The sequence below is a fragment of the Oncorhynchus keta genome, unplaced genomic scaffold (genome assembly GCF_023373465.1).
Source record: "Oncorhynchus keta strain PuntledgeMale-10-30-2019 unplaced genomic scaffold, Oket_V2 Un_scaffold_5444_pilon_pilon, whole genome shotgun sequence".
NCBI classification, from domain to species: Eukaryota; Metazoa; Chordata; class Actinopteri; order Salmoniformes; family Salmonidae; genus Oncorhynchus; species Oncorhynchus keta.
This window is the reverse complement of record NW_026290960.1, coordinates 50,162-77,118: the sequence shown is the minus strand read 5'-3', so window position 1 is coordinate 77,118 and position 26,957 is coordinate 50,162. Positions and strand designations below refer to the sequence as shown.

At 43.7% G+C, this 26,957-nt stretch overlaps 1 protein-coding gene and 1 long non-coding RNA gene across 12 annotated transcripts in view; one reads left to right on the top strand and one right to left on the bottom strand.

Moving 5' to 3' along the window:
• Positions 1–26,269, bottom strand: part of LOC118375229 (solute carrier family 12 member 1) — a 35,752-nt gene extending 9,483 nt beyond the window's left edge. For all 7 annotated transcript variants that reach the window (XM_052516665.1, XM_052516663.1, XM_052516666.1 and 4 more), the window contains exons 1-19: positions 25,709–26,269; positions 21,199–21,336; positions 18,121–18,196; positions 16,169–16,264; positions 14,596–14,735; positions 14,319–14,429; positions 11,581–11,692; positions 11,198–11,325; positions 10,687–10,771; positions 10,430–10,593; positions 10,163–10,270; positions 9,759–9,882; positions 9,455–9,556; positions 9,206–9,361; positions 8,875–8,974; positions 8,558–8,669; positions 7,705–7,845; positions 472–578; positions 1–83 (exon numbers count right to left, since the gene is read on the bottom strand). In XM_052516665.1, coding sequence (XP_052372625.1) covers positions 1–83; positions 472–578; positions 7,705–7,845; positions 8,558–8,669; positions 8,875–8,974; positions 9,206–9,361; positions 9,455–9,556; positions 9,759–9,882; positions 10,163–10,270; positions 10,430–10,593; positions 10,687–10,771; positions 11,198–11,325; positions 11,581–11,692; positions 14,319–14,429; positions 14,596–14,735; positions 16,169–16,264; positions 18,121–18,196; positions 21,199–21,336; positions 25,709–25,969 — 2,344 coding nt within the window. In that variant the 5' untranslated portion in view covers positions 25,970–26,269. The remainder of the gene's footprint in view (positions 84–471; positions 579–7,704; positions 7,846–8,557; positions 8,670–8,874; positions 8,975–9,205; positions 9,362–9,454; positions 9,557–9,758; positions 9,883–10,162; positions 10,271–10,429; positions 10,594–10,686; positions 10,772–11,197; positions 11,326–11,580; positions 11,693–14,318; positions 14,430–14,595; positions 14,736–16,168; positions 16,265–18,120; positions 18,197–21,198; positions 21,337–25,708) is intronic.
• On the top strand, positions 14,758–15,811 carry LOC127929129 (uncharacterized). Of its 5 annotated transcripts, none has more exons than XR_008133298.1 (3): positions 14,758–15,021; positions 15,136–15,192; positions 15,250–15,811. It is a non-coding gene; the product is annotated as an uncharacterized LOC127929129 (long non-coding RNA). The 5 variants fall into 5 exon arrangements; XR_008133299.1 differs by lacking the exon at positions 15,136–15,192 and adding an exon at positions 15,079–15,135; XR_008133302.1 differs by having other exon boundaries at positions 14,758–15,192; positions 15,250–15,363; positions 15,478–15,811.
• Positions 26,270–26,957: the final 688 nt, after the last annotated feature.

Genomic DNA, 26,957 nt, shown 5'->3' with positions numbered 1-26,957 from the left:
CCTGAGCCTTTATGATGTGTGAGATGTCCAGTCCCTGGTTCATCCTTAGTACCACGGTTCCGTACTCAAAGTCAAATGCATCGCTAAAAACACACACCCGGCACAGGACATACACTTTAATAACACACAGTTAGCACTTATCTTGCTTATTTTGTGTGTTCTTCCTAACATTGAGTTGCACCCTCCTCCCCCCTTTGCCCTCAGAACAGCCTCAATTCATCGGGGCATGGACTCTACAAGATGTCTCGCCCATTCTCCCTCTGAATGCCACACATATACAATCCATGTCTCAATTGTCGCAATGCTTAAAAATCCTTCTTTAACCCGTCTCCTCCTCTTCATCGTCACTGATTGAAGTGGATTTAAAAGGTGACATCAATAAGAGATCATAGCTTTCTCCTGGATTCACCTGGTCAGTCTGTCATGGAAAGAGCAGGTGTTCCATCCACTCAGTGTATGAGTGTGACTTACTGCAGTACTCCTACATAGCTCTGTACGCCAGCTGTGTCTGCTGTCCTCCAGTCCTTCTTGAAGCCCATCATCAGAATGTTGGGTTTCAGACGACCCAGACCTGATGCCTATAGGACAGAGAATGACAACAGGTTATACCACACAGGCTGATCCTGAAAGACTTACACTACCTGCATTCAAGCAGACCTGGGACAAAAACATGGAAAACACTTATAGTTTTCCTGCCTGGTACAATAAAACCATTGGAATCATCTCCAAACTGCAAACTTCACCAACCCTGCATGCTGGTCAACTTAAATCAAGGTCGCGTTTGGAAGTATTTGACATGATATGTATTTGACTCCAAGACCGCATTCCACTCAGAAAGGTTTGAAATCTTCTTCCATAAAAATGAAGTGTTTCCACTTTCCAACAAAAATAGTATTTTATTAATGAAAAGTACATTCCAAAACACAGAAGTTGAGAATAGCCTAGTAAACAACACTATAAAGTTCTTAGTTTCACAGCATGATTAATTAACCTCCATGATCTCTGAAGAGGTACACTGCCTTCGGAAATGATTCCGACCCCTCGACTTTTTCCTCATTTTGTTACGTTACAGCCTTATTCTAAAATGGATTAAATAAATAAAAAATCCTCAGCAATCTACACAGAATTCCCCATAATGACAGAGCGAAAACAGGTTTTTAGAAACATTTGCGAATGTATTAAAATGTAAAAAACTGAAATACCTTATTTACATAAGTATTCAGACGCTTTGCTATGAGACTGGAAATTGAGCTCAGGTGCATCCTGTTTCCATTGATCATCCGTGAGATGCTTTTACAACTTGATTGGAGTCCACCTGTGGTAAATTCAATTGATTGGACATGACTTGGAAAGGCACACACCTGTCTATATAAGGTCCCACAGTTGACAGAGCATGTCAGAGAAAAAAACAAGCCATGAGGTCGAAGGAAATGTCAGTAGACCTCCGAGACAGGATTGTGTCGAGGCACAGATCTGGGGAAGGTTACCAACATTTCTGCAGCATTGAAGGTCCCCAAGAAAACAGTGGCCTCCATAATTTTTAAATGGAAGAAGTTTGGAACCACCAACACTCTTCCTAAAGCTGTCCACCCGGCCAAACTGATCAATCGGGGAGAAGGGCCTTGGTCAGGGAGGTGACCAAGAACCCGATGGTCACTCTGCCAGAGCTCTAGAGTTCCTCTGTGGAGATGGGAGAACCTTCCAGAGGGACAACCATCTCTGCAGCACTCCACCAATCAGGCCTTTATGGTAGAGTGGCCAGACGGAGGTCACTCCTCAGTAAAAGGCTCATGACAGCCCACTTGGAGTTTGCCAAAAGGCACCTAAAAACTCTCAGAGAATGAGAAACAAGATTCTCTGCTCTGATGAAACCAAGATTGAAGTCTTTGGCCTGAATGCCAAGCATCACGTCTGGAGTAAACCTGGCACTATCCCTACGGTGAAGCATAGTGGTGGCAGCATCATGCTGTGGGGATGTTTTTCAGCGGCAGGGACTGGGAGACTGGTCAGGATCGAGGGAAAGATGAACGGAGCAAAGTACAGAGAGATCCTTGATGAAAACCTGCTCCAGAGAGCTCAGGACCTCAGACTGTGGTGAAGGTTCACCTTCCAATAGGAAAAAGACCCTAAGCACACAGCCAAGACAATGCAGGAATGGCTTCGAGACAAGTCTCTGAATGTCCTTGAGTGGTCCAGCCAGTGCCCGGACTTGAACCCAATTGAACATCTCTGGAGAGATGTGAAAATAGCTGTGCAGCAACGCTCCCCATCCAACCTGACAGAGTTTGAGAGGATCTGCAGAGAAGAGTGTGAGAAACTCCCCTAATACAGATGTGCCAAGCTTGTAGCGTCATACCCAAGAAGACTCGATGCTGTAATCGCTGCCAAAGGTGCTTCAACAAAGTACTGAGTAAATATTACATTTACTTATCTAAATGTAATATTTCAGTTTATTTTTTAATAAATTAGCAAACATTTCTAAAAACCTGTTTTGCTTTGTCATTATTGGGTATTGTGTCTAGATTGACGAGGGGAAAAAACAATTGAATCCATTTTAGAATAAAGCTGTAACGTAACAAAATATAGAAATAGTCAAGGGGTCTGAATACTTTCCGAAGGCACTGTATTTGTCTGCAGGATCTCATTGTGTTAATCACTGATAGACTATAGTTCTGTTCAATCTGGCTTCTCTTTAAAGCTAGCACTCCTCTTGACCACCCACACCACGCTACACAGTCTTATCTCCGTTCCAATGTGATAAAGACAACCATAAATGGACCATAACTCTAACTTCTCCTCTTCCTACCTCATTAACTAAGACACCAGTTCTGTCTGGGCTGAGCTAGGCTGGACTGAAGGGAGGTAGAAATGCTGTGTAAAACTAGTCAAGACTGCTGTTACGCTACTGCTGTTACGCTGCTGCTGCTACGCTGCTGCTGTTACGCTGCTGCTGTTACGCTGCTGCTGTTACGCTGCTGCTGTTACGCTGCTGCTGTTACGCTGCTGCTGCTACGCTGCTGCTGCTACACTGCTGCTGCTACGCTGCTGCTGTTACGCTGCTGCTGTTACGCTGCTGCTGCTACACTGCTGCTGTTACACTGCTGCTGCTACGCTGCTGCTGCTACGCTGCTGCTACGCTGCTGCTGTTACGCTGCTGCTGCTACGCTGCTGCTGCTACGCTGCTGCTGCTGCTGCTGCTGCGCTGCTGCTGCTACGCTGCTGTTACGCTGCTGCTGCTGCTACGCTGCTGCTGCTACGCTGCTGCTGCTACGCTGCTGCTGTTACGCTGCTGCTGCTGCTGCTGCTGTTACGCTGCTGCTGTTACGCTGCTGCTGTTACGCTGCTGCTGCTACGCTGCTGCTGTTACGCTGCTGCTGCCCTGTTACGCTGCTGCTGCTACGCTGCTGCTGCTACGCTGCTGCTGTTACGCTGCTGCTGTTACGCTGCTGCTGTGCTGCTGCTACGCTGCTGCTGCTACGCTGCTGCTGCTACGCTGCTGCTGCTACGCTGCTGCTGTTACGCTGCTGCTGCTGCTACGCTGCTGCTGTTACGCTGCTGCTGCTACGCTGCTGCTGTTACGCTGCTGCTGCTACGCTGCTGCTACTACGCTGCTGCTGTACGCTGCTGCTGTTACGCTGCTGCTGCTTACGCTGCTGCTGTTACGCTGCTGCTGCTACGCTGCTGCTGCTACGCTGCTGCTACCACGCTGCTGCTACGCTGCTGCTGTTACGCTGCTGCTGCTGTTACGCTGCTGCTGCTACGCTGCTGCTGTTACGCTGCTGCTGCTACGCTGCTGCTGTTACGCTGCTGCTGCTACGCTGCTGCTGTTACGCTGCTGCTGTGCTGCTGTTACGCTGCTGCTGCTACGCTGCTGCTGCTACGCTGCTGCTGTTACGCTGCTGCTGCTACGCTGCTGCGCTGCTGCTGCTACGCTGCTGCTGCTACGCTGCTGCTGTTACTGCTGCTGCTACGCTGCTGCTACTGCTGCTGCTGCTACGCTGCTGCTGTTACGCTGCTGCTGTTACGCTGCTGCTGCTACGCTGCTGCTGTTACGCTGCTGCTGCTACGCTGCTGCTGTTACGCTGCTGCTGCTACGCTGCTGCTGTTACGCTGCTGCTGCTTACGCTGCTGCTGTTACGCTGCTGCTGCTACGCTGCTGCTGCTACGCTGCTGCTACGCTGCTGCTGTTACGCTGCTGCTGTTACGCTGCTGCTACGCTGCTGCTGCTACGCTGCTGCTGCTTGCTGCTGCTACGCGCTGCTGCTGCTGCTGCTGCGCTGCTGCTGCGCTGCTGCTGCTACGCTGCTGCTGCTACGCTGCTGCTGTTACGCTGCTGCTGCTACGCTGCTGCTGCTACGCTGCTGCTGTTACGCTGCTGCTGCCCTGTTACGCTGCTGCTGTTACGCTGCTGCTGCTACGCTGCTGCTGCTACGCTGCTGCTGCTACGCTGCTGCTGCTACGCTGCTGCTGCTGCTGCTACGCTGCTGCTGCCCTGTGCTACGCTGCTGCTGCTACGCTGCTGCTGTTACGCTGCTGCTGCTACTACGCTGCTGCTGTTACGCTGCTGCTGTTACGCTGCTGCTGTTACGCTGCTGCTGCTACGCTGCTGCTGCTGCTGCTGCTGCTGCTGCTGCTACGCTGCTGCTGCTACGCTGCTGCTGCTACGCTGCTGCTGCTACGCTGCTGCTGCTACGCTGCTGCTGCCCTGCTACGCTGCTGCTGCTACGCTGCTGCTGCTGCTGCTACGCTGCTGCTGCTACGCTGCTGCTGCTACGCTGCTGCTGCTTACGCTGCTGCTGCTGTTACGCTGCTGCTGCTACGCTGCTGCTGTTACGCTGCTGCTGTTACGCTGCTGCTGCTGTTACGCTGCTGCTGCTACGCTGCTGCTGTTACGCTGCTGCTGCCCTGCTGCTGTTACGCTGCTGCTGTTACGCTGCTGCTGCTACGCTGCTGCTGCTGTTACGCTGCTGCTACTACGCTGCTGCTGCTGCTGCTGTTGCCACGCTGCTGCTGCGCTGCTGCTGTTGCTGCTGCTGTTACCTGCTGCTGCTGCTGCTGCTACCCTGCTGCTGCTGTTACTGCTGTTACTGCTGCTTGCTGCTGCTACGCTGCTGCTGCTCGCTGCTGCTGCTTGCTGCTGTATGCTGCTGCTACGCTACGCTGCTGCTGCTACTGCTGCTGCTATCTGCAGCTGCTGCTGCTACGCTGCTGCTGCTAGCATAGCCTGTTGAGCTGCTGCTACACGCTGCTGCTGTTAATGCTGCTGCCCTGTTAAGCTAACTGCTGCTGTTACATCCCAAAATGTGCTAGCTGCTGCTGCTACAACCTGCTGCTGTTAACGCTGCTGCTGTTACCTGTCCTATGCTGTTTAGTTGCTGCTAACTTTGAACCATGACATGTTGTTGTCATGGTAACAGCTGAATAGTCATATTATATAGAAAACAGTTTTAACCTCAAAGTAGCTGCTGCTGCTAAGCTTAAACATGATCAGATAAAATATTGAATTTGCTGCTGTTTACTAATAGCCCATAGAAACGCATTGAATAACACATTTATAAATGGCAAAAATACATTGCTGTTAAAACGCTGCTGCTGCTGCTGCTTTCAAAAATCACAAGGAATAATGTTTTGAATTGTCTGTCCTATATGCTGTTAGCTGCTGATATTAGACATATTGCTAAAAAACTTTTGCTGCTGTTATTGTCTGTCCTATATCTAGCTGAGATATTAGACATATTCTAAAAATGTTTTGAATTGTCTGTCCTATATGCTAGGCTGATATTAGACATAACCATGACATGCTGTTGTCATGCTAACTAAAAATGTTTTGAATTGTCTGTCCTATATCTAGCTGAGATATTAGACATATTCTAAAAAAAATCACAAGGAATTTGAATTGTCTGTCCTATATCTAGGAGATATTAGACATATTCTAAAAAGGTTTTGAATTGTCTGTCCTATATCTAGGAGATATTAGACATATTCTAAAATATGGTCTGTCCTATATCTAGGAGATATTAGACATATTCTAAAAAGGTTTTGAATTGCCTGTCCTATATCTAGGAGATATTAGACATATTCTAAAAAGGTTTTGAATGGTCTGTCCTATATCTAGGAGATATTAGACATATTCTAAAAAGGTTTTGAATTGCCTGTCCTATATCTAGGAGATATTAGACATATTCTAAAAAGGTTTTGAATGGTCTGTCCTATATCTAGGAGATATTAGACATATTCTAAAAAGGTTTTGAATTGCCTGTCCTATATCTAGGAGATATTAGACATATTCTAAAAAGGTTTTGAATGGTCTGTCCTATATCTAGGAGATATTAGACATATTCTAAAAAGGTTTTGAATTGTCTGTCCTATATCTAGGAGATATTAGACATATTCTAAAAAGGTTTTGAATGGTCTGTCCTATATCTAGGAGATATTAGACATATTCTAAAAAGGTTTTGAATTGTCTGTCCTATATCTAGGAGATATTAGACATATTCTAAAAATGTTTTGAATGGTCTGTCCTATATCTAGGAGATATTAGACATATTCTAAAAATATTAGGTTTTGAATTGTCTGTCCTATATCTAGGAGATATTAGACATATTCTAAAAATGTTTTGAATTGTCTGTCCTATATCTAGGAGATATTAGACATATTCTAAAAGGTTTTGAATTGTCTGTCCTATATCTAGGAGATATTAGACATATTCTAAAAAGGTTTTGAATTGTCTGTCCTATATCTAGGAGATATTAGACATATTCTAAAAAGGTTTTGAATTGTCTGTCCTATATCTAGGAGATATTAGACATATTCTAAAAAGGTTTTGAATTGCCTGTCCTATATCTAGGAGATATTAGACATATTCTAAAAGGTTTTGAATTGTCTGTCCTATATCTAGGAGATATTAGACATATTCTAAAAAGGTTTTGAATTGCCTGTCCTATATCTAGGAGATATTAGACATATTCTAAAAAATTGGTTTTGAATTGCCTGTCCTATATCTAGGAGATATTAGACATATTCTAAAAGGTTTTGAATTGTCTGTCCTATATCTAGGACTATATCTTTGGACACATATTTAACTCCATGCTTCTATCCATTTGTATGGGTTACCTTTAGACGAGTCCCGTGACACATGTGGGAGTCGTAGAGCAAAACTGAGAACATCATCGTGTTTGTGAGAGTCTCCCTTTTCCATAGTTTGTTGGCTCTTCGGACCCTACAGAATTTTTCATGAGAAGACCGATTTTGGGGATGTCTCATGGTCTGACAAACACCACTGTAGCTCGGTCACCTTCCACCACAGATGCGGAAGGGTGACAGGCCTGCGGTGGAGTGAGATACAGCCCATGCAGAAACTCATATCTCTAGCTTAAACTGATGGATTTTGATAGGGATTTTTTTATAATGTTGCTTAGATTGATGGACATGTGTCAATAGACTCTTAATGATGAACCATTAGGCTTGATATCTCCATGAATTGATTCATTGTACTCATGTAAGAGGCAATAATACAAGTAGTATAGAAAGCCTTCCTAACAAAGTGTGTGTGTGTGTGTGTGTGTATCTATTATAAATGATGAATCCATGTGTCGGTTCCTGCAGCTGTCATTAACTACCACAGAGTCGTACCCCAGGTGTACCCCATATATGTCTATCTATTAGAGGTGATTATATGTCCAGGTAGTAGACGTGGAGGTGTACCTGCATGAGGTTCTCAGTTCCCTGTCTGAAGGAGTCACAGGCCACTGCAGCATAGAAGGCTTTTCTCTTCTTCTTATTCAGCCACATCTGGTTCTTCTCCATTCCAGCGTTCACATCTGTCAATGTCTCTGTTCTCGGGCCCTGGGGAGAGATAGGAGGGGATATTATATTATCTCAATGTCTCTGTTCTGGGGCCCTGGGGAGAGATAGGAGGGGATATTATATTATCTCAATGTCTCTGTTCTGGGGCCCTGGGGAGAGATAGGAGGGGATATTATATTATCTCAATGTCTCTGTTCTGGGGCCCTGGGGAGAGATAGGAAGGGATATTATATTATCTCAATGTCTCTGTTCTGGGGCCCTGGGGAGAGATAGGAGGGGATATTATATTATCTCAATGTCTCTGTTCTGGGGCCCTGGGGAGAGATAGGAGGGGATATTATATTATCTCAATGTCTCTGTTCTGGGGCCCTGGGGAGAGATAGGAGGGGATATTATATTATCTCAATGTCTCTGTTCTGGGGCCCTGGGGAGAGATAGGAGGGGATATTATATTATCTCAATGTCTCTGTTCTGGGGCCCTGGGGAGAGATAGGAGGGGATATTATATTATCTCAATGTCTCTGTTCTGGGGCCCTGGGGAGAGATAGGAGGGATATTATATTATCTCAATGTCTCTGTTCTGGGGCCCTGGGGAGAGATAGGAGGGGATATTATATTATCTCAATGTCTCTGTTCTGGGGCCCTGGGGAGAGATAGGAAGGGATATTATATTATCTCATAGCGCTGTGTGTGAAGGAGGAATTGAAGGATGAAGAACTTGGTGACTTCAATAAAATGTCTGTCCTCTTACCACAAAGACTTCACATGTGAGACAGAGTCCGTAGTTCTTAGTGAAACAATGAGCCAGGTCCAGGAGTGCCGGTCTGTTCTTAGGTGCTCCTGTCAGCACCATACACTGAGGTCTGAGGAGGGGGGATAACAGTCAGTTATCTAAATCACATTAGTCTTCTTAACATTCTACACTTTCAGGTTAGAATGCAGAGCAGTATTGTACCTGTCCCCTTCTTTTAATTTCACCTCTAACCATGAACAGAGTAGGTTTTCCTCCACTCGCCATCCATCAGCATAGTAAGAGGTGTAATACCAGTGGATTCTGTTGGCTCTTACCGGAAGTTCTTAACATGGTCCTCTATTCCGGTCAGTGACAGAGTGTTGTTGACCGCGCTGACAAACGTCACGGCCTGAGTGGACGAGCCCCAGTTCACATCTGAGGACAGCAGAACACACTGATGTTAACACTGAACTTAGAGATGCTACGTATGTCATATGTAGTAGCTATGTACATCTTATGTCATCCCTATGTACTCATTCCTTTATCATAGTATTACTTTTGGCCAGCCCAGGCTTCCCATGTGGTAATGTACACTGGTTCTTTGTGTGTGACTGGTTCATATGTATTCTAATGTCAGCTTGATGCAAATCAATGTCTGTGTCTCACTTGGCTTCTTGACAGTGACGTAGACATATAGGAAGATCTCGATTGCGTAGGTGAGGAGAGCAGCCCACCAGTTGATGACAAACATCACACCACAGCAGAGCACCGCTCCAAACAGAGACAACCACATGTTGTAGTACCTGTATGCTGGCCTCCAGCCTACACAGGGGGGAGAGATCACAGGAGACAACAGTTGGAGAGTTACAGAGAGAGAGAGAGCTAAAGAAAGAGAGAGAGAGAGAGAGAAAGTACCTGGGGACTTAGCGTATGAAGCGTGGAAGCAGGAAAAGTTGATGAGGGCGTACGATGCCAGGAAGAAGTTGGAGATGATGGGCGCAATGACGTTCAGATCGGCTACACACACACACAGAGAGAGAGAGACACACACACACACACACACACACACACACACAGAGAGAGACACACAAACACAGAGAGAGAGAGAGAGAGAGACACACACACACAACAGATTCATTTGAGTTGTTTGTGACATTACCAATATTAAATTAATTGGCGACTGTGGTTTATCTTAAATGTGTGTAAGGATCTCACTCACCGATGATTATGAAGGCGACAGCGATGATGAAAGTCAGAACGTAGCCTCTGATTGGCTCGTTGTTCTTGCCGTGTCCCTTGGCGAAGAACTTCAGTGCAGTGTAGATGTTATCTTTACACAGAGCCTGAGAGGAGGAAGAGGGGGGTGAGAAGAGGAAGAGGGGGTGAGGAGGAGCAGGAAGAGAAGGGTGGATGAAGAGGTGGGGGAGGAGGAAGAGAGAGAGGAGGGAGGAGTGGGAGTTAGCTGATTGTAACATAGTTTGACAATTGTTGTCATCTGGCTAGAAGGAACATGAAAAAGAGAGGGGCTCTGTTTCACTCATCATAGACCTTGTAGTAGTACCTGGAACCCTCAGAGCTGAGGAATGAGGATCAAGTGAGCAGACAGGTAGTAGTGGGACTGACCTGGAAGACTTTGGGTGCGCTGACGAGGGAGGCGAGGGCGGAGGAGAGGGTGGCAGAGAAGGTTCCTGCTGTGATGAGAGGACCGAACCCTGACACCATGGTCATCACCTGGGGAGGAGGAGACACAGGGGCTGTTTAGTTTCACTGGACTGTGTGTGTGTGTCTGGTTATTTTGTTGTGTTGTAGTGAGTGTTCCATTTTTGTGTTGTTGTACTGAATGTGTAACTGTGTTGTTTGATTGCTGTTACATTGTTGTTGTTGTTGTACCTGGAAGTTGTTCATGGAGCCAAACTTGCAGCTGCTGACATCACAGGAGGAGAAGTTCCATCCCTGCTCACAGGCAGCAGTGTTGGTACCGTTACAGAACATGTCCATCCCTGTGGCAATGGTGTCGTTGATGTTTCCTGTTGCATCACGCACCACCGTGGCAGCTGATCAATCCGAAAACACAACAGACACAACATTTAGGGAGGGTTTCGTGTGTGCGTTTGTGTGTGCGTTCTCGTGCGCGCGTGCATCCTTACAGACACAGAGGGCGACTCCCAGGTATGTGACTCCAGTGATGAGGATGGCCAGCAGGGTTCCTTTAGGGAGAGCATCCTGGGCATCCTGCAGTAGAACCAGAGATAAACAGCAGAAGTGATAGCTGGAGGAAACAGTGGTTTGGGTCTATGGGATCATCATTCTCTGCTGTTTAAAGTGAAGGTGCCTGTTCACAGACAGAATAAAGAGTATTTCTCTCTCTCTCTCTCTCTCTCAGCTACCAATGACTTCACACAGGAAGAGGTTGTGCTGCAGTAAAGCTACCCTAAAGATAAATATACAGTAGTTTATAAAGCTACCCTAAAGAGAAATATACAGTAGTTTATAAAGCTACTTATAAAGCAACAAACTACTTCGTGAAAATAATCATATCTAAATCTGAAATGTCATAATATAATGTTAAGAAACATGACTACAAGAACACATCTCTCTGGAGTCGTATGTGAACTGAGATCTGTGTGGTCAGGCAGAGGATTTTTTTGCCCTTCATACCTTCAGGTCTCCAGAGATGTTAGCTCCGGCCAGGATACCCGTGGCAGCAGGGAAGAAGATGGCGAACACAGAGAAGAACGTCTCTCCATCTCGGAAGTCAGGCGGTAAGTTCTCCATAAATATTTTGGCTGTGGGGAGAAGGAGAAGAGAATAGATGTGGATGAGAAGGGTGTCTCCGTGTCAAACTGGTGATGCGTCTCTGTGTGTCATTTGACAGAGTATAGAAAAATACATGTTCTCCTCCTGACCATGTGACCTGAGCAGGACAAACTCAGGGCTCTCCTCATGAAACTAATATAGCTTGATTATAAATGTGAGCATTATAAAGGTTATGTGTTTGATGAATTCCTCTATCTATGTGAAGGAAACCTCTGTTGCCTTACCGTCATAGTTAAAGAATCCTTTGGACTTCTTGTCGGTGGAGGCTGGGATGCCAGTTCCTACGAAGACGTTGACGATGGCTATCAGGAGGATGATCAGCAAACCGATCTGGGCCTGAAGAGACAGGATCAACAGGTTAGTCTGGGTTACAAAGTTATGAAACTAGAGGACAGTTACAAGGTCACACCATTCCTCTCCAACAGCTGAAGAGGAGAAACCGACTGTGATGAGGAATTGAACACATACTGATATTACGGTCAATATCAGACATGCAATTGAAAGATGTCAAGTTGATATCAGTTGATTAATTTTCTACTGGAAACATGGGGATTTGAACCACACTGTATGTGGATCTGTCTCTAGCTGTACAGTGAAGTGCAGTGTAGCGTAGTGAGAGTAGCATAATGTAGTGTAGTGTATGTGTTGTGTATTATATCATGCTGTGTAGTATAATGTAGCGTTGAGTAGTGTATTATAATGTAGCGTATTATAATGTAGCGTAGTATAATGTATTGTAGTATAATGTAGTGTAGTATAATGCAGTATAGCATAGTATAATGTAGTGTGGTATATTATAATGTAGTGTAGTATAATGTAGTGTAGCTTAGTGTAGTATAATGTAGTGTAGTATAATGTAGAATAGTGTAGCGTAGTGTAGCATAGTATAATGTAGTGTAGCGTAGTATAATGTAGTGGAATGTAGCACAGTATAGTGTAGTACTATGTAGTGTGGTATAATGTGGTATAATGTTGTGTAGCGTAATGTAGTATAATGTAGTATAATGTAGTGGAGCAATGTAGTATAATGTAATGTAGAGTAGTATAATATAATGTAGAGTAGCATAATATAGTATAATGTAGCGTAGAATAGTGTAATGTAGCGTAGAATAGTGTAATGTAATGTAGCGTAGAGTAGTGTAATGTAGCGTAGAGTAGTATAATGTAATGTAGCGTAGAGTAGTATAATGTAATGTAGCGTAGAGTAGTGTAATGTAGCGTAGAGTAGTGTAATGTAGCGTAGAGTAGTATAATGTAATGTAGCGTAGAGTAGTATAATGTAGCGTAGATTAGTATAATGTAATGTAGAGTAGTATAATGTAATGTAGAGTAATGTAATGTAGATAATGTAGAGTAGCGTAGAGTAGAGTATAATGTAATGTAGCATAGAGAGTAGTATAATGTAATGTAGAGTAGTATAATGTAATGTAGCGTAGAGTAGTATAATGTAATGTAGTGTAATGTAATGTAGATAATGTAGAGTAGCGTAGCGTAGAGTAGTATAATGTAATGTAGCGTAGAGTAGAGTAGTAAAATGTAGTGTAGTGGAGAGTAGTATAATGTAATGTAATGTAGCGTAGAGTAGTATAATGTAGTGTAGTGGAGAGTAGTATAATGTAATGTAGTGTAGAGTAGTATAATGTAGTGTAGTGGAGAGTAGTATAATGTAGAGTAGAGTAGTATAATGTAATGTAGTGTAGTATAATGTAGTGTAGTGTAGAGTACTATAATGTAATGTAATGTAGCGTAGAGTAGTATAATGTAATGTAATGTAGTATAATGTAATGTAGATAATGTAATGTAGAGTAGTATAATGTAATGTATCGTAGAGTAGCATAATGTAATGTAGAGTAGAGTAGTATAATGTAATGTATCGTGGAGTAGTATAATGTAATGTAGAGTAGTATAATGTAATGTATTGTAGAGTAGCGTAGAGTAGAGTAGTATAATGTAATGTAGTGTAGAGTAGCGTAGAGTAGTATAATGTAATGTAGAGTAGTATAATGTAATGTAGATAATGTAATGTATTGTAGAGTAGCGTAGAGTAGAGTAGTATAATGTAATGTAGAGTAGTATAATGTAATGTAGATAATGTAATGTATTGTAGAGTAGCGTAGCGTAGAGTAGTATAATGTAATGTAGAGTAGAGTAGTTTAATGAAATGTAGACTAGTATAATGTAATATAGAGTAGAGTAGTATAATGTAATGTAGACTAGTATAATGTAATATAGAGTAGAGTAGTATAATGTAATGTAGAGTAGTATAATGTAATGTAGCATAGAGTAGAGTAGTGTAATGTAATGTAGAGTAGAGTAGTATAATGTAATGTAGAGTAGTATAATGTAGTGTAGAGTAGTATAATGTAATGTAGAGTAGAGTAGTATAATGTAATGTAGAGTAGTATAATGTAGTGTAGAGTAGTATAATGTAATGTAGAGTAGAGTAGTATAATGTAATGTAGAGTAGTGTAATGTAGCGTAGATTAGAGTAGTATAATGTAATGTAGAGTAGAGTAGTATAATGAAATGTAGACTAGTATAATGTAATATAGAGTAGAGTAGTATAATGTAATGTAGAGTAGTATAATGTAGTGTAGAGTAGTATAATGTAATGTAGCATAGAGTAGAGTAGTATAATGTAATGTAGCGTAGAGTAGAGTCGTATAATGTAATGTAGCATAGAGTAGAGTAGTATAATGTAATGTAGCATAGAGTAGAGTAGTATAATGTAATGTAGCGTAGAGTAGCGTAGTGTTGTATAATGTAGTGTAGTATAATGTTGTATAATGTAGCGTAGTGTTGTATAATGTAGTGTTGTATAATGTAGAGTAGTGTTGTTTATTGTAGTGTAGTGTAGTATAATGTGATGTAGCATAGTCTAGTATAATGTAGCGTAGTGTTGTATAATGTAGTGTACTGTAGTTTAATGTAGTATAATGTGTAGTATAATGTAGTATCTCACCTTGGCCTCCCACTCCATCCCGGCCACTGAGATCCCCAGCAGCAGTACCACCGAGATACAGCCGATGATCCTGATGTCATTCAGCTCATCTATCATAATGGCATCATTTTCCTGTAGAGGAGAGGGAAGGAGGGAGAGAGGGACCACAGTCAGTGATCTGACACACACACACACACACACACACACACACACACACACACACACACACACACACACACACACACACACACACACACACACACACACACACACACACACACACACAGATGCTACGTACCTTGAGTAGGTCAACCACAGTCTCTGCGAAGCCCACCACGTACATCGCCACGGCAACAGCGTTAGCGAAGGCGAAGATGAGACCAATGGAACCGCCAAACTCTGGTCCCAGACTACGTGATATCAGGTAGTACGCCCCTCCTGGAAACCAATCAGTAATAACATTCCTATACTTGTGCATACAGTGGACACAGAGCAGGTAGGGAGCAGGGATAATAACATTCCTCTACTTGTACATACAGTGGACACAGAGCAGGTAGGGAGCAGGGATAATAACATTCCTCTACTTGTACATACAGTGGACACAGAGCAGGTAGGGAGCAGGGATAATAACATTCCTCTACTTGTACATACAGTGGACACAGAGCAGGTAGGGAGCAGGGATAATAACATTCCTCTACTTGTACATACAGTGGACACAGAGCAGGTAGGGAGCAGGGATAATAACATTCCTATACTTGTACATACAGTGGACACAGAGCAGGTAGGGAGCAGGGATAATAACATTCCTCTACTTGTACATACAGTGGACACAGAGCAGGTAGGGAGCAGGGATAATAACATTCCTCTACTTGTACATACAGTGGACACAGAGCAGGTAGGGAGCAGGGATAATAACATTCCTATACTTGTACATAGAGTGGACACAGAGCAGGTAGGGAGCAGGGATAATAACATTCCTATACTTGTACATACAGTGGACACAGAGCAGGTAGGGAGCAGGGATAATAACATTCCTCTACTTGTACATACAGTGGACACAGAGCAGGTAGGGAGCAGGGATAATAACATTCCTCTACTTGTACATACAGTGGACACAGAGCAGGTAGGGAGCAGGGATAATAACATTCCTCTACTTGTACATACAGTGGACACAGAGCAGGTAGGGAGCAGGGATAATAACATTCCTATACTTGTACATACAGTGGACACAGAGCAGGTAGGGAGCAGGGATAATAACATTCCTCTACTTGTACATACAGTGGACACAGAGCAGGTAGGGAGCAGGGATAATAACATTCCTCTACTTGTACATACAGTGGACACAGAGCAGGTAGGGAGCAGGGATAATAACATTCCTATACTTGTACATACAGTGGACACAGAGCAGGTAGGGAGCAGGGATAATAACATTCCTCTACTTGTACATACAGTGGACACAGAGCAGGTAGGGAGCAGGGATAATAGCATTCCTCTACTTGTACATACAGTGGACACAGAGCAGGTAGGGAGCAGGGATAATAACATTCCTCTACTTGTACATACAGTGGACAGTCATTGAGAACAACCTTCGAGCTTTCCTTGTTTTTTCAACATTGTGTCATGTTTATAATGTGTTGATTGCCTGTATAAAGCCTCGCTACTGTTATTTTACTGCTGCTCTTTAATTATTTGTTATTTTTCTATTTTCCTTTCCTTTTCTTCTTCTATGTTTTTTTTAACTTAGCACTTATTTTTCTCAAAACATTGTTGGTTAAGGACTTGTAAGTAAGCATTTCACTGTAAGGTCTACTGACACCTGTTGTATTCGGCGCATGTGACAAATAACATTTGATTTGATTTGGTTGACTCACCTCCTCGTACCACTCCATTGGTGCAGATAGCAGACATGGAGAGACCTGTGACGGTGGTCACCACACAGCTCAGAGCAATGACCACAATGCCCAGACCTAAAACACAAAATACCTGTTCATCCAACTCACCCCTGCTCAGGCCATTTACAGTCTGTCTACATGTGAAGACATACAATGTTTTGGAAAGTTTGAATTCCACACTGAAATGACTTTCTTTTCTTCTTAAAGATGGTCCTCCAGCAATTTTGGAACTTTTACTGTTGAAAGTGATATGAATACAGTAAAGGGTAAAACACACAACTGCAAACGTCAAGGAGTTGGTCTGATGGGAAGTTGTGATGTCATCGGCCTCCTCCCTTGCTTGAGGAGCATTAGAGAACAGAAGAGGAAAGGCCAATCCCCACTTGTGCCATATCATAAGGATACCTGGACCACCTATTGAGATGTGCCTTTTGTTAAGTAAATCAGCTGATAAACTTCTCTTTCTAACACCTGACCACACCTGCTGTCCCCTCCAGTCACCTCTAACACCTTGACAAACACAGTGAAGCCTTCTGCCCCCTCCAGTCACCTCTAACACCTTGAGAAACACAGTGAAGCCTTCTGTCCCCTCCAGTCACCTCTAACACCTTGTCAGTGAAGCCTTCTGTCCCCTCCAGTCACCTCTAACACCTTGAGAAACACAGTGAAGCCTTCTGTGCATCTGAAATGGTCCATTCTCAGGACTGTAGGCTGTTAGTTCCAGCAGGCGGTTTACTCTGATATCTAATGTATTTCAGAAAATATATACAACACAAAAAGACAACCAGTCAGCTCCCAGTGTCCTTCACTCTGAGGTCAAAGCAAAGGAAGTAGCTTGAATGTACCAGGTGTGTGTGTGTGTGTGTGTGTGTGTGTGTGTGTGTGTGTGTGTGTGTGTGTGTGTGTGTGTGTGTGTGTGTGTGTGTGTGTGTGTGTGTGTGTGTGTGTGTGTTCTCAGGGGTGAGGACCTCTTTATGGAGCATAACTAATGTATTTCAGAGTGAAGAAGAAGGCTTCACTGATAACCCTCTGAAATACATTAGTTATGCTCCATAAAGAGGTCCTCACCCCTGAGAAACACAAACACACACACACACACACACACACACACACACACACACACACACACACACACACACACACACACACACACACACACACACACACACACACACACACACACACACACCACACACACACACACCTGGTACATTCAAGCTACTTCCTTTGCTTTGACCTCAGAGTGAAGGACACTGGGAGCTGACTGGTTGTGTTTTTGTGTTGTACATATGTTTGCATGTCTACACTCTCAGAAACAAAGAATGTCCCAGTCGGTCAGTGGTATTCAAACGTTTTCAGTGGGAAGCCAATTTTTTCCACCAGAATTTCTGGGGACCCCATTTTCCCCCCAATAATTTATTGCGACCCCAAACCAAATCTAAAGACACAACCTTAAAATATTAATTGCATATTAATTTTTATCAACATGAAAAGAAACCAATAAATACATTTTCTCAATAAAATTGTAGCTTTCAAATGATCTTTCTCAAAACGTTTGTATATTGTATACAGTAATACAGTAATAATCTGTACTCCTCATCGTTTAAAATGTGATTTTTAAAAACATTTTGGCGACCCCACTGCAGTTACCCCATCGTGACCCCAACTTTAAATACCACTTCTGTAGGGGAGTATTGGGGAACCCTCTGAATTTAAGATAAGGTAGAACTCTTTCTGGTTCCCAATACCAACCTTTATCTATTTGGAATCCAGATGATTGTTTTGTAACCTGGTTCTTTTTGGAAACCTAAAGGGTTCTATCTGACCTGAAAAGGAGCCTGTTGTCCTACAGGAACAAATGTGCTACATAGCACTCTTTTTTTCTGATAGTTTATGTGGTGCAATTATTTATTACTCTGTGTTGTACTTACCCCAGCCGGCCTGTCCAAACACCCAGGACAGACGGATGAACAGCATCACACCCCAGATGTTCAACATACATCTCACCTAGAGAGTAGGAAAGACAGGAGGAGAGACAGGAGGAGAGACAGGAGGAGAGCGAGAGGAGGAGAGACAGGAGGAGAGCGAGGGGAGGAGAGACAGGAGGAGAGACGGGAGGGGAGGAGAGACAGAGGAGAGACAGGAGGAGAGCGAGGGGAGGAGAGAGAGAGGGGAGGAGAGAGACAGGAGGAGACAGAGGAGAGACAGGAGGAGAGAGCGGAGGGGAGAGGAGGAGAGAGAGGGGAGACAGAGGAGAGAGAGGAGGACAGGAGGAGAGAGGAGAGACAGGAGGAGAGACAGGTGGAGAGTGAGGGGAGGAGGAGAGAGAGAGGAGAGAGGAGGAGAGACAGGAGGAGAGCGAGGGGGAGGAGACAGAGGAGAGACAGGAGGAGAGAGAGGAGAGACAGGAGAAGAGCGAGGGGAGGAGAGCGAGGGGAGGAGAGAGACAGGAGAAGACGGAGGAGAGAGAGGAGAGAGACAGGAGGAGACAGAGGACGAGAGAGAGGAGGAAAGAGGGGAGGAGAGAGACAGAGAGTAGGAGAGAGACAGGGGAGACAGAGGAGGAGAGACAGGAGGAGAGCGAGGGGAGGAGAGAGAGGAGGAGACAGAGGAGGCGAGAGACAGAGAGTAGGAGAGAGGCTAGGTTAGGTAGAGACTGGGGTTAGCCCTGAGTTACTCACAGGGCAGGATCAATTTGACCTTGTCTCTTCGCTTCCAGTCAGATGGTAGTTTGGTTAGATAGAGACCGGGTTATGACAGAATGACTATCTGAATCTCTTTATCGCCGTGTCAGTGTCTGTGTCTGAGGCTTCCAAACAGATCATGTGACCTGTCAGGGTATCACTGAAGTATGCAGGTTAACTCATTGATGCTGGGTTGTGATATACAGCTCAGGAGTGGCAGGGTGTCCCCCAGTAGAAGAAGTTCCCAAAACCTGACCACACAGACCAGGACTCCCCATTCACCCTGCTCAATATCCAGCAACACTCTCTAAGACCAGTCCCCGTAACCAACTGCCCTCACCAGGATCCCATTAGGCCAGTCCCCATAACAAACTGCCCTCACCAGGTTCCCATTAGGCCAGTCCCCATAACAAACTGCCCTCACCAGGTTCCCATTAGGACAGTCCCCATAACAAACTGCCCTCACCAGGTTCCCATTAGGACAGTCCCCATAATCAACTGCCCTCACCAGGATCCCATTAGGACAAGCCAGTCCCCATAACCAACTGCCCTCACCAGGATCCCATTAGGACAAGCCAGTCCTCATAACCAACTGTCCTCACCAGGATCCCATTAGGACAAGCCAGTCCCCATAACCAGATGCTCTCACCAGGATCCCATTAGGACAAGCCAGTCCCCATAACCAACTGCCCTCACCAGGATCCCATTAGGACAAGCCAGTCCCCATAACCGACTGTCCTCACCAGGATCCCATTAGGACAAGCCAGTCCCCATAACCAACTGCTCTCACCAGGATCCCATTAGGACAAGCCAGTCCCCATAACCAACTGCCCTCACCAGGATCCCATTAGGACAGTCCCAATAACCAACTGCCCTCACCAGGATCTCATTTGGTCAGTCCCCATAACCAACTGCCCTCACCAGGATCCCATTAGGCCAGTCCCCATAACAAACTGCCCTCACCAGGTTCCCATTAGGACAGGCCAGTTCCCATAACCAACTGCCCACACCAGGACCCCATTAAGAACCATCCTAATCCTGCCCCAATACAACCCATCTCCACTCCCCAGGACCCTCCCAACCCTGCCCCAATATAACCCATGTCCACTACCCAGGACCCTCCAAACCCTGCCCCAATATAACCCATCACTACTCCCAGGACTCTCCTAACCCTGCCCAATACACCCCATCTCCACTCCCCAGGACCCTCCTAACCTTGCCCCAAAATAACCCATCTCCACTCCCCAGAACCCTCCTAACCCTGTCCAATGTAACCCATGTCTACTAACCAGGACCCTCACTAACCCTGCCCAAAATAACCCATCTCCACTCCCCAGGACCCTCACTAACCCTGTCCAATGTAACCCATGTCTACTAACCAGGACCCTCCTAACCCTGTCCAATGTAACCCATCTCCACTCCCCAGGACCCTCACTAACCCTGTCCAATGTAACCCATGTCTACTAACCAGGACCCTCACTAACCCTGTCCAATGTAACCCATCTCCACTCCCCAGGACCCTCCTAACCCTGACCAATGTAACCCATCTCCACTCCCCAGGACCCTCCTAACCCTGTCCAATGTAACCCATCTCCACCATCTCCACTCCCCAGGACCCTCCTAACCCTGTCCAATGTAACCCATCTCCACTCCCCAGGACCCTCACTAACCCTGTCCAATGTAACCCATCTCCACTCCCCAGGACCCTCACTAACCCTGTCCAATGTAACCCATGTCTACTAACCAGGACCCTCACTAACCCTGTCCAATGTAACCCATCTCCACTCCCCAGGACCCTCCTAACCCTGTCCAATGTAACTGTTATGGGATTTATTATGAATAATGACTAAATGATGTATACATTTAAGGTAGAATTATAACTAACAGAATTCTACCCTGTCTTTCTAGTAATGTTAAATAATGTTTGTTCATTAGGAAGGGGTTATGTGGCATAGACCTAGGAAGAAAGAAAACTCTAGGGAGATAAGGTAGGACAGGGAGGGCCCCTCCAGAGCTCTTGTATCTGGGGGAGCCTGGAACTGTCAGCTGAGTGGTAATAAACTGTGGTGAGACTCATGAGAAAATCCCTATGTTGGTATGTATGTGTGTAGGGTAAGAGAAAGTTATAAAAGGAATGTCTTTGTATATGTACAGCAGCGTTCTCGTATATAAACCTTACTGACTATTGTAAACTGGCCTCTGTATATTTCATTTCAATAAGAACCTTACACATTCTTAGCAATAGACAGAGTCATTTAAGTGCAGTTCAGTTTAAGTGACGTTCAGTTTACAAAGTTCTCATGACAGTAACCCATCTCTACTAACCAGGACTCCCTTTATCCAGCCGAACCTCACGGTTCCATCTTTGTTGTCCAGGGGAATGACAGACTCCACATCGTCCGACGGCGTCCCATCGCTCCCCTCTCTGTCCTCCACCGTGGTCGTCACTGAGATCCTTCCATTCTAGAGAGAGAAAATAGGAGAGGAAAAGACTTGTCAGGGGCACGTATCACTCCAGTCTACCTGGAGGAAGATAAAGAATACGGCTGGTAGAGGAAGAAGGAATTTGTTGAAACTCTAGAGGACGTTTAGATTAGTTTTGTCTTTAGGAAATCAGAGAGAGTTAGCAGTGCAGTAACTTGATGTTAGAATTCTGGGCCTCCTGTTGGATAGGTACGTCTCTATGAGGGTAGAACCCTGTTGAAATGTTCTCTTTCTAAATCAATCAAACAAGACGCAGTGCTCTTGTTCCTGAGTGTGTGTGTGTGAGAGAGAGAGTCGTGCAGTTTGATTCTGATGAACATGAATACGTGTTTGGAGAATTATATTATATTATACTATGTGCTTATATTATATTATTATACTGTGTGCTTGTCCTTGAAGAACTGTCTGTCACCCAAAAGTGTTAAAAATCTATATAACACTTTAGCCTGTCAGTATGTCAACCATTGTGTAGATCTATTCTTATCTCTGTCTTTGACGACTGTTCAGTCCCAGTGTTGGCAGTAGGTTTATAGGGTGTGAAAGATGGTTGAACTGCGGTTAATGAAAGTGGCAGGAATGTTTCCAGTTAAATGAATGATTAAAGGACTATAAACTCCATTTATCTCTCTCTCTCCTCTCTCTATCTTATCTTCCTCTCTGAGACTGTAAAACATATGTTCTTTCCTCCAGAGAGTTCATGTTGTTCTCTTTCAGGACACAGTAGGTCTATAAATGCTTTAAGAGGAATGAGTTGACCAATCCAAGGCCAACCCACTGCACACTCCACCTCATTTCAACGTGGATAATTGGGAAATATTTGGTTGAGACCTTGATCAATGAGATTACAACCTATATGCACCCACTCAAAAAGAGAGCCGAAAGTTAGTTGAATTTCCAATGTATATCACTGTGCTTTCAACCATCTAACAGCACAACCAAATTCAAATGAAAAAACAATGTCAGATATTTGGTTTAGTTATCACCCAAATATATATCACTGTGCTTTTAACCATTTAAAGTCACAGCAAAAGTTCAAATGGGAAAACAATGTCAGATATTTGGTTTAGTTATCACCCAAATGTATATCACTGTGCTTTCAACCATCTAACAGCACAACCAAATTCAAATGGGAAAACAATGTCAGATATTTGGTTTAGTTATCACCCAAATGTATATCACTGTGCTTTTAACCATTTAAAGTCACAGCAAAAGTTCAAATGGGAAAACAATGTCAGATATTTGGTTGATTTATTTATGTGTTACTTATTACTGTCCTTTATCTAATAGCAGAACCAAATGACCTGGATTACAGTTGAGATTACATTAAAGCACATGGTGCAATGATCAATGCCATTCGAGATTCTGGGCAGATTATTACAGCAATTGTGAAGATCTCCACAGACCTGTGAATACCTCTGCATGCTATCTTCAACATGCACGCTTTATATGATGATGGAAGAAGACATTTATAGTTACAGTAACCTCAAGCTGTGACCATGGATGTGTTGCTAATTTTAAGGGTGAATGTTTCATTAGTTTGTAAAATAGCCTATTTACTGTATTACAATTGAATTGTGTTTGGTTGACAAGGCAACCAACTATGAACATTTAAAGGAGATGTATCTACTGCTTGGATAGTTCTATCTGTCAACGGTCTTAATCCCATTCTTTAACTTTTATTTGTGTCTGAGTTGGAGATGTGGATCCATCATATCATTTGTTCACTTGTTAACAGGCTGTTTATTGTATTTCAAAAGTGATCTTGAATTGTGTTTGGTTGTAAACGCAACCAAATATCAACATTTGAAGGAGATTTATCTTCTGCTTGCATTCATCCATCTGTGCCACTGAATTAAAGGCAAATGAAACTTTAAATGCAGTTAAATCAAGTTGAATGTGATTTAGTCCTGTTGTTGAACTTAGATTTAGGATTGAGATGGAGACGTGAATCCAACATTTATTTATCCAACAATGACTAATTTGAAAACAAACTGGAATTAAAGCCAGACTAAGTCAGTGGTACAGATGGAACTATCCAAGCAGAAGATACATTTCCTTCAAATGTTGATATTAGGTTGCGTTGACAATCAAACATAATTCAATATCACTCTCACTGGAAATCCTATTGTCTATTTTTAGTTAAATCCTGGGTTGAATTGAAACAATAGCTGTTGATGACTTTAAAAATTCTATATATGGCTAAAAATAGCATAATTGATGACATATGAGTGATAAAGTACGGTCACATTTAATTTGCTCTGTTAAACCTTCCCTTTAGAATGGGTTCGATAGCAACAGCAAATCACACGGGTAAAAGTCAGTCACAAATATCTTTATTTTAGAAAACATTTTTATTTAACCTTCATTTAACTAGGCAAGTCAGTTAAGAACAAGTTCTTATTTTACAATTATGGCCTACCCCGGCCAAACCCTCCCCTAAACCGGACGACGCTGCACTAGTTGTGTGCCGCCCTATGGGACTCCCGATCATGGTGATACAGTCCGGGATCGAACCAGGGTCTGTAGTGATGCCTCTAGCACTGAGATGCAGTGCCTTAGACCGCTGCGCCACTCGGGAGCATCATAGCTCAACAGGGCTTGTTTAAACCCTGGATATACTGATGTACAGAGACAGGTCTATATACTGATGTACAGAGACAGGTCTATAGACAGTTGTGATGTACTGATGTACAGAGACAGGTCTATATACTGATGTACAGAGACAGGTCTATAGACAGTTGTGATATACTGATGTACAGAGACAGGTCTATATACTGATGTACAGAGACAGGTCTATAGACAGTTGTGATATACTGATGTACAGAGACAGGTCTATAGACAGTTGTGATGTACTGATGTACATAGACAGGTCTATATACTGATGTACAGAGACAGGTCTATATACTGATGTACAGAGACAGGTCTATAGACAGTTGTGATATACTGATGTACAGAGACAGGTCTATATACTGATGTACAGAGACAGGTCTATAGACAGTTGTGATATACTGATGTACAGAGACAGGTCTATAGACAGTTGTGATATACTGATGTACAGAGACAGGTCTATAGACAGTTGTGATATACTGATGTACAGAGACAGGTCTATAGACAGTTGTGATATACTGATGTACAGAGACAGGTCTATAGACAGTTGTGATATACTGTTATGTACAGAGACAGGTCTATAGACAGTTGTGATATACTGATGTACAGAGACAGGTCTATAGACAGTTGTGATATACTGATGTACAGAGACAGGTCTATATACTGTTATGTACAGAGACAGGTCTATAGACAGTTGTGATATACTGATGTACAGAGACAGGTCTATAGACAGTTGTGATATACTGATGTACAGAGACAGGTCTATAGACAGTTGTGATATACTGATGTACAGAGACAGGTCTATAGACAGTTGTGATATACTGATGTACAGAGACAGGTCTATATACTGATGTACAGAGACAGGTCTATAGACAGTTGTGATATACTGCTGTACAGAGACAGGTCTATAGACAGTTGTGATGTACTGATGTACATAGACAGGTCTATATACTGATGTACAGAGACAGGTCTATATACTGATGTACAGAGACAGGTCTATAGACAGTTGTGATGTACTGATGTACAGAGACAGGTCTATATACTGATGTACAGAGACAGGTCTATAGACAGTTGTGATGTACTGATGTACAGAGACAGGTCTATATACTGATGTACAGAGACAGGTCTATAGACAGTTGTGATATACTGATGTACAGAGACAGGTCTATATACAGTTGTGATATACTGATGTACAGAGACAGGTCTATATACTGATGTACAGAGACAGGTCTATAGACAGTTGTGATATACTGATGTACAGAGACAGGTCTATAGACAGTTGTGATATACTGATGTACAGAGACAGGTCTATAGACAGTTGTGATATACTGATGTACAGAGACAGGTCTATAGACAGTTGTGATATACTGATGTACAGAGACAGGTCTATAGACAGTTGTGATATACTGATGTACAGAGACAGGTCTATAGACAGTTGTGATATACTGATGTACAGAGACAGGTCTATAGACAGTTGTGATATACTGATGTACAGAGACAGGTCTATATACTGATGTACAGAGACAGGTCTATAGACAGTTGTGATATACTGATGTACAGAGACAGGTCTATAGACAGTTGTGATATACTGATGTACAGAGACAGGTCTATATACTGATGTGATATACTGATGTACAGAGACAGGTCTATAGACAGTTGTGATATACTGATGTACAGAGACAGGTCTATATACAGATGTGTGTAGAGGGGGTTGTAGAGGTGAGGAGGACACACACACACTGACCTTCTGGAAGACATCGTGGAGCTCCTGCAGGGACGGTCGGACCGCACGGTTACCGCTCACACTCCCAGCATTCCGGTAGAAGTCGATGTTGGGCACGCGGTCCAGCGTGTCATGACCAAACGCACTGACCACGGACGGACGGACGGCCCGGTGCTCTCCGTTACCGGTCCCATTACCGTTAGAGGTGGTACCACCGGAGAAAGACGTCTCCTCGTAGTTAGGGGGTTCGTCCCCGATCCTGTCATAGGCATCATTCTCCATCAGACTGGCTGTAAATACAGGCTCCTCACACCTACTGGCTTCTACAGGTCAAACACTACAGAAAAGGAATACTGAGGTCCTTCAGTCCTCTGGTCAGGGCCTAGAGACTGTCTAAGTATCAGAAGCAATCGGCAGCTATGGGTTTGGAGCGCTGGTATGACAGACTAGTGTTGGCTCATCTGATTCTGTTTAGTTAAATCCTTGTGTAGGTCCAGAGCTGACCTATAGACCTGTCATATAGGCTGAGGCTGAGGTTGGCTCTGCCACCCTGGCTTTATATCCTCCTGGCCCCTATGCTGGGCTCTGCCTGGGACTCAGCCATTGGCTGAACCAGCGGTTCTACCAACCACTCTCAGAACCCTGTATGTCTCAGATGTCCTTGCTGCATCCTCGGGGCCACAAAGCCTCTGACTAAACATTAACCAAGTAATAAACACCTTGGAAGATAAAGACCTGGAGCTCGCAGTGTGAAATCAAAGCAAGCCTAAATATCTTATATTGAGTGATAATTCACTTAAAATTAGTTTTTTAAATAGTTTTTGTAGCAAGCAGCATTATCTGACTACATTGGCAGACAATTTTGCTTATTTTAACCGCCGAAAAACCTAATACAAGTAATTTCTCTTATTTCAATATAATTTTATTGATATCTTACCTTAATACAACTATTAAGGTACAATATCTTGAACAGATTACTTATATTAAAGATGCACAATGCAGAAATCGCTACGCCATTTCCTGGTTGCTTTCAATGAGAATGACAGATCTATAACACACATTTCTATGTGAATTTGGTCCGGTCGCCCAAAAAGTGACATATTGCAGCTTTAAGTCTACAGATTAAAATACGCAAAATGATCTGCCAATGATAGGAATTATTTTAAAAAGTGAATTATCACTCAATATATTTAAAAAAATGTAGGCTTAAGGTCACAAGTTGACCAGGAAAACGTTTAAAGGTTATGCCACTAAACAATGAATAGGTTAG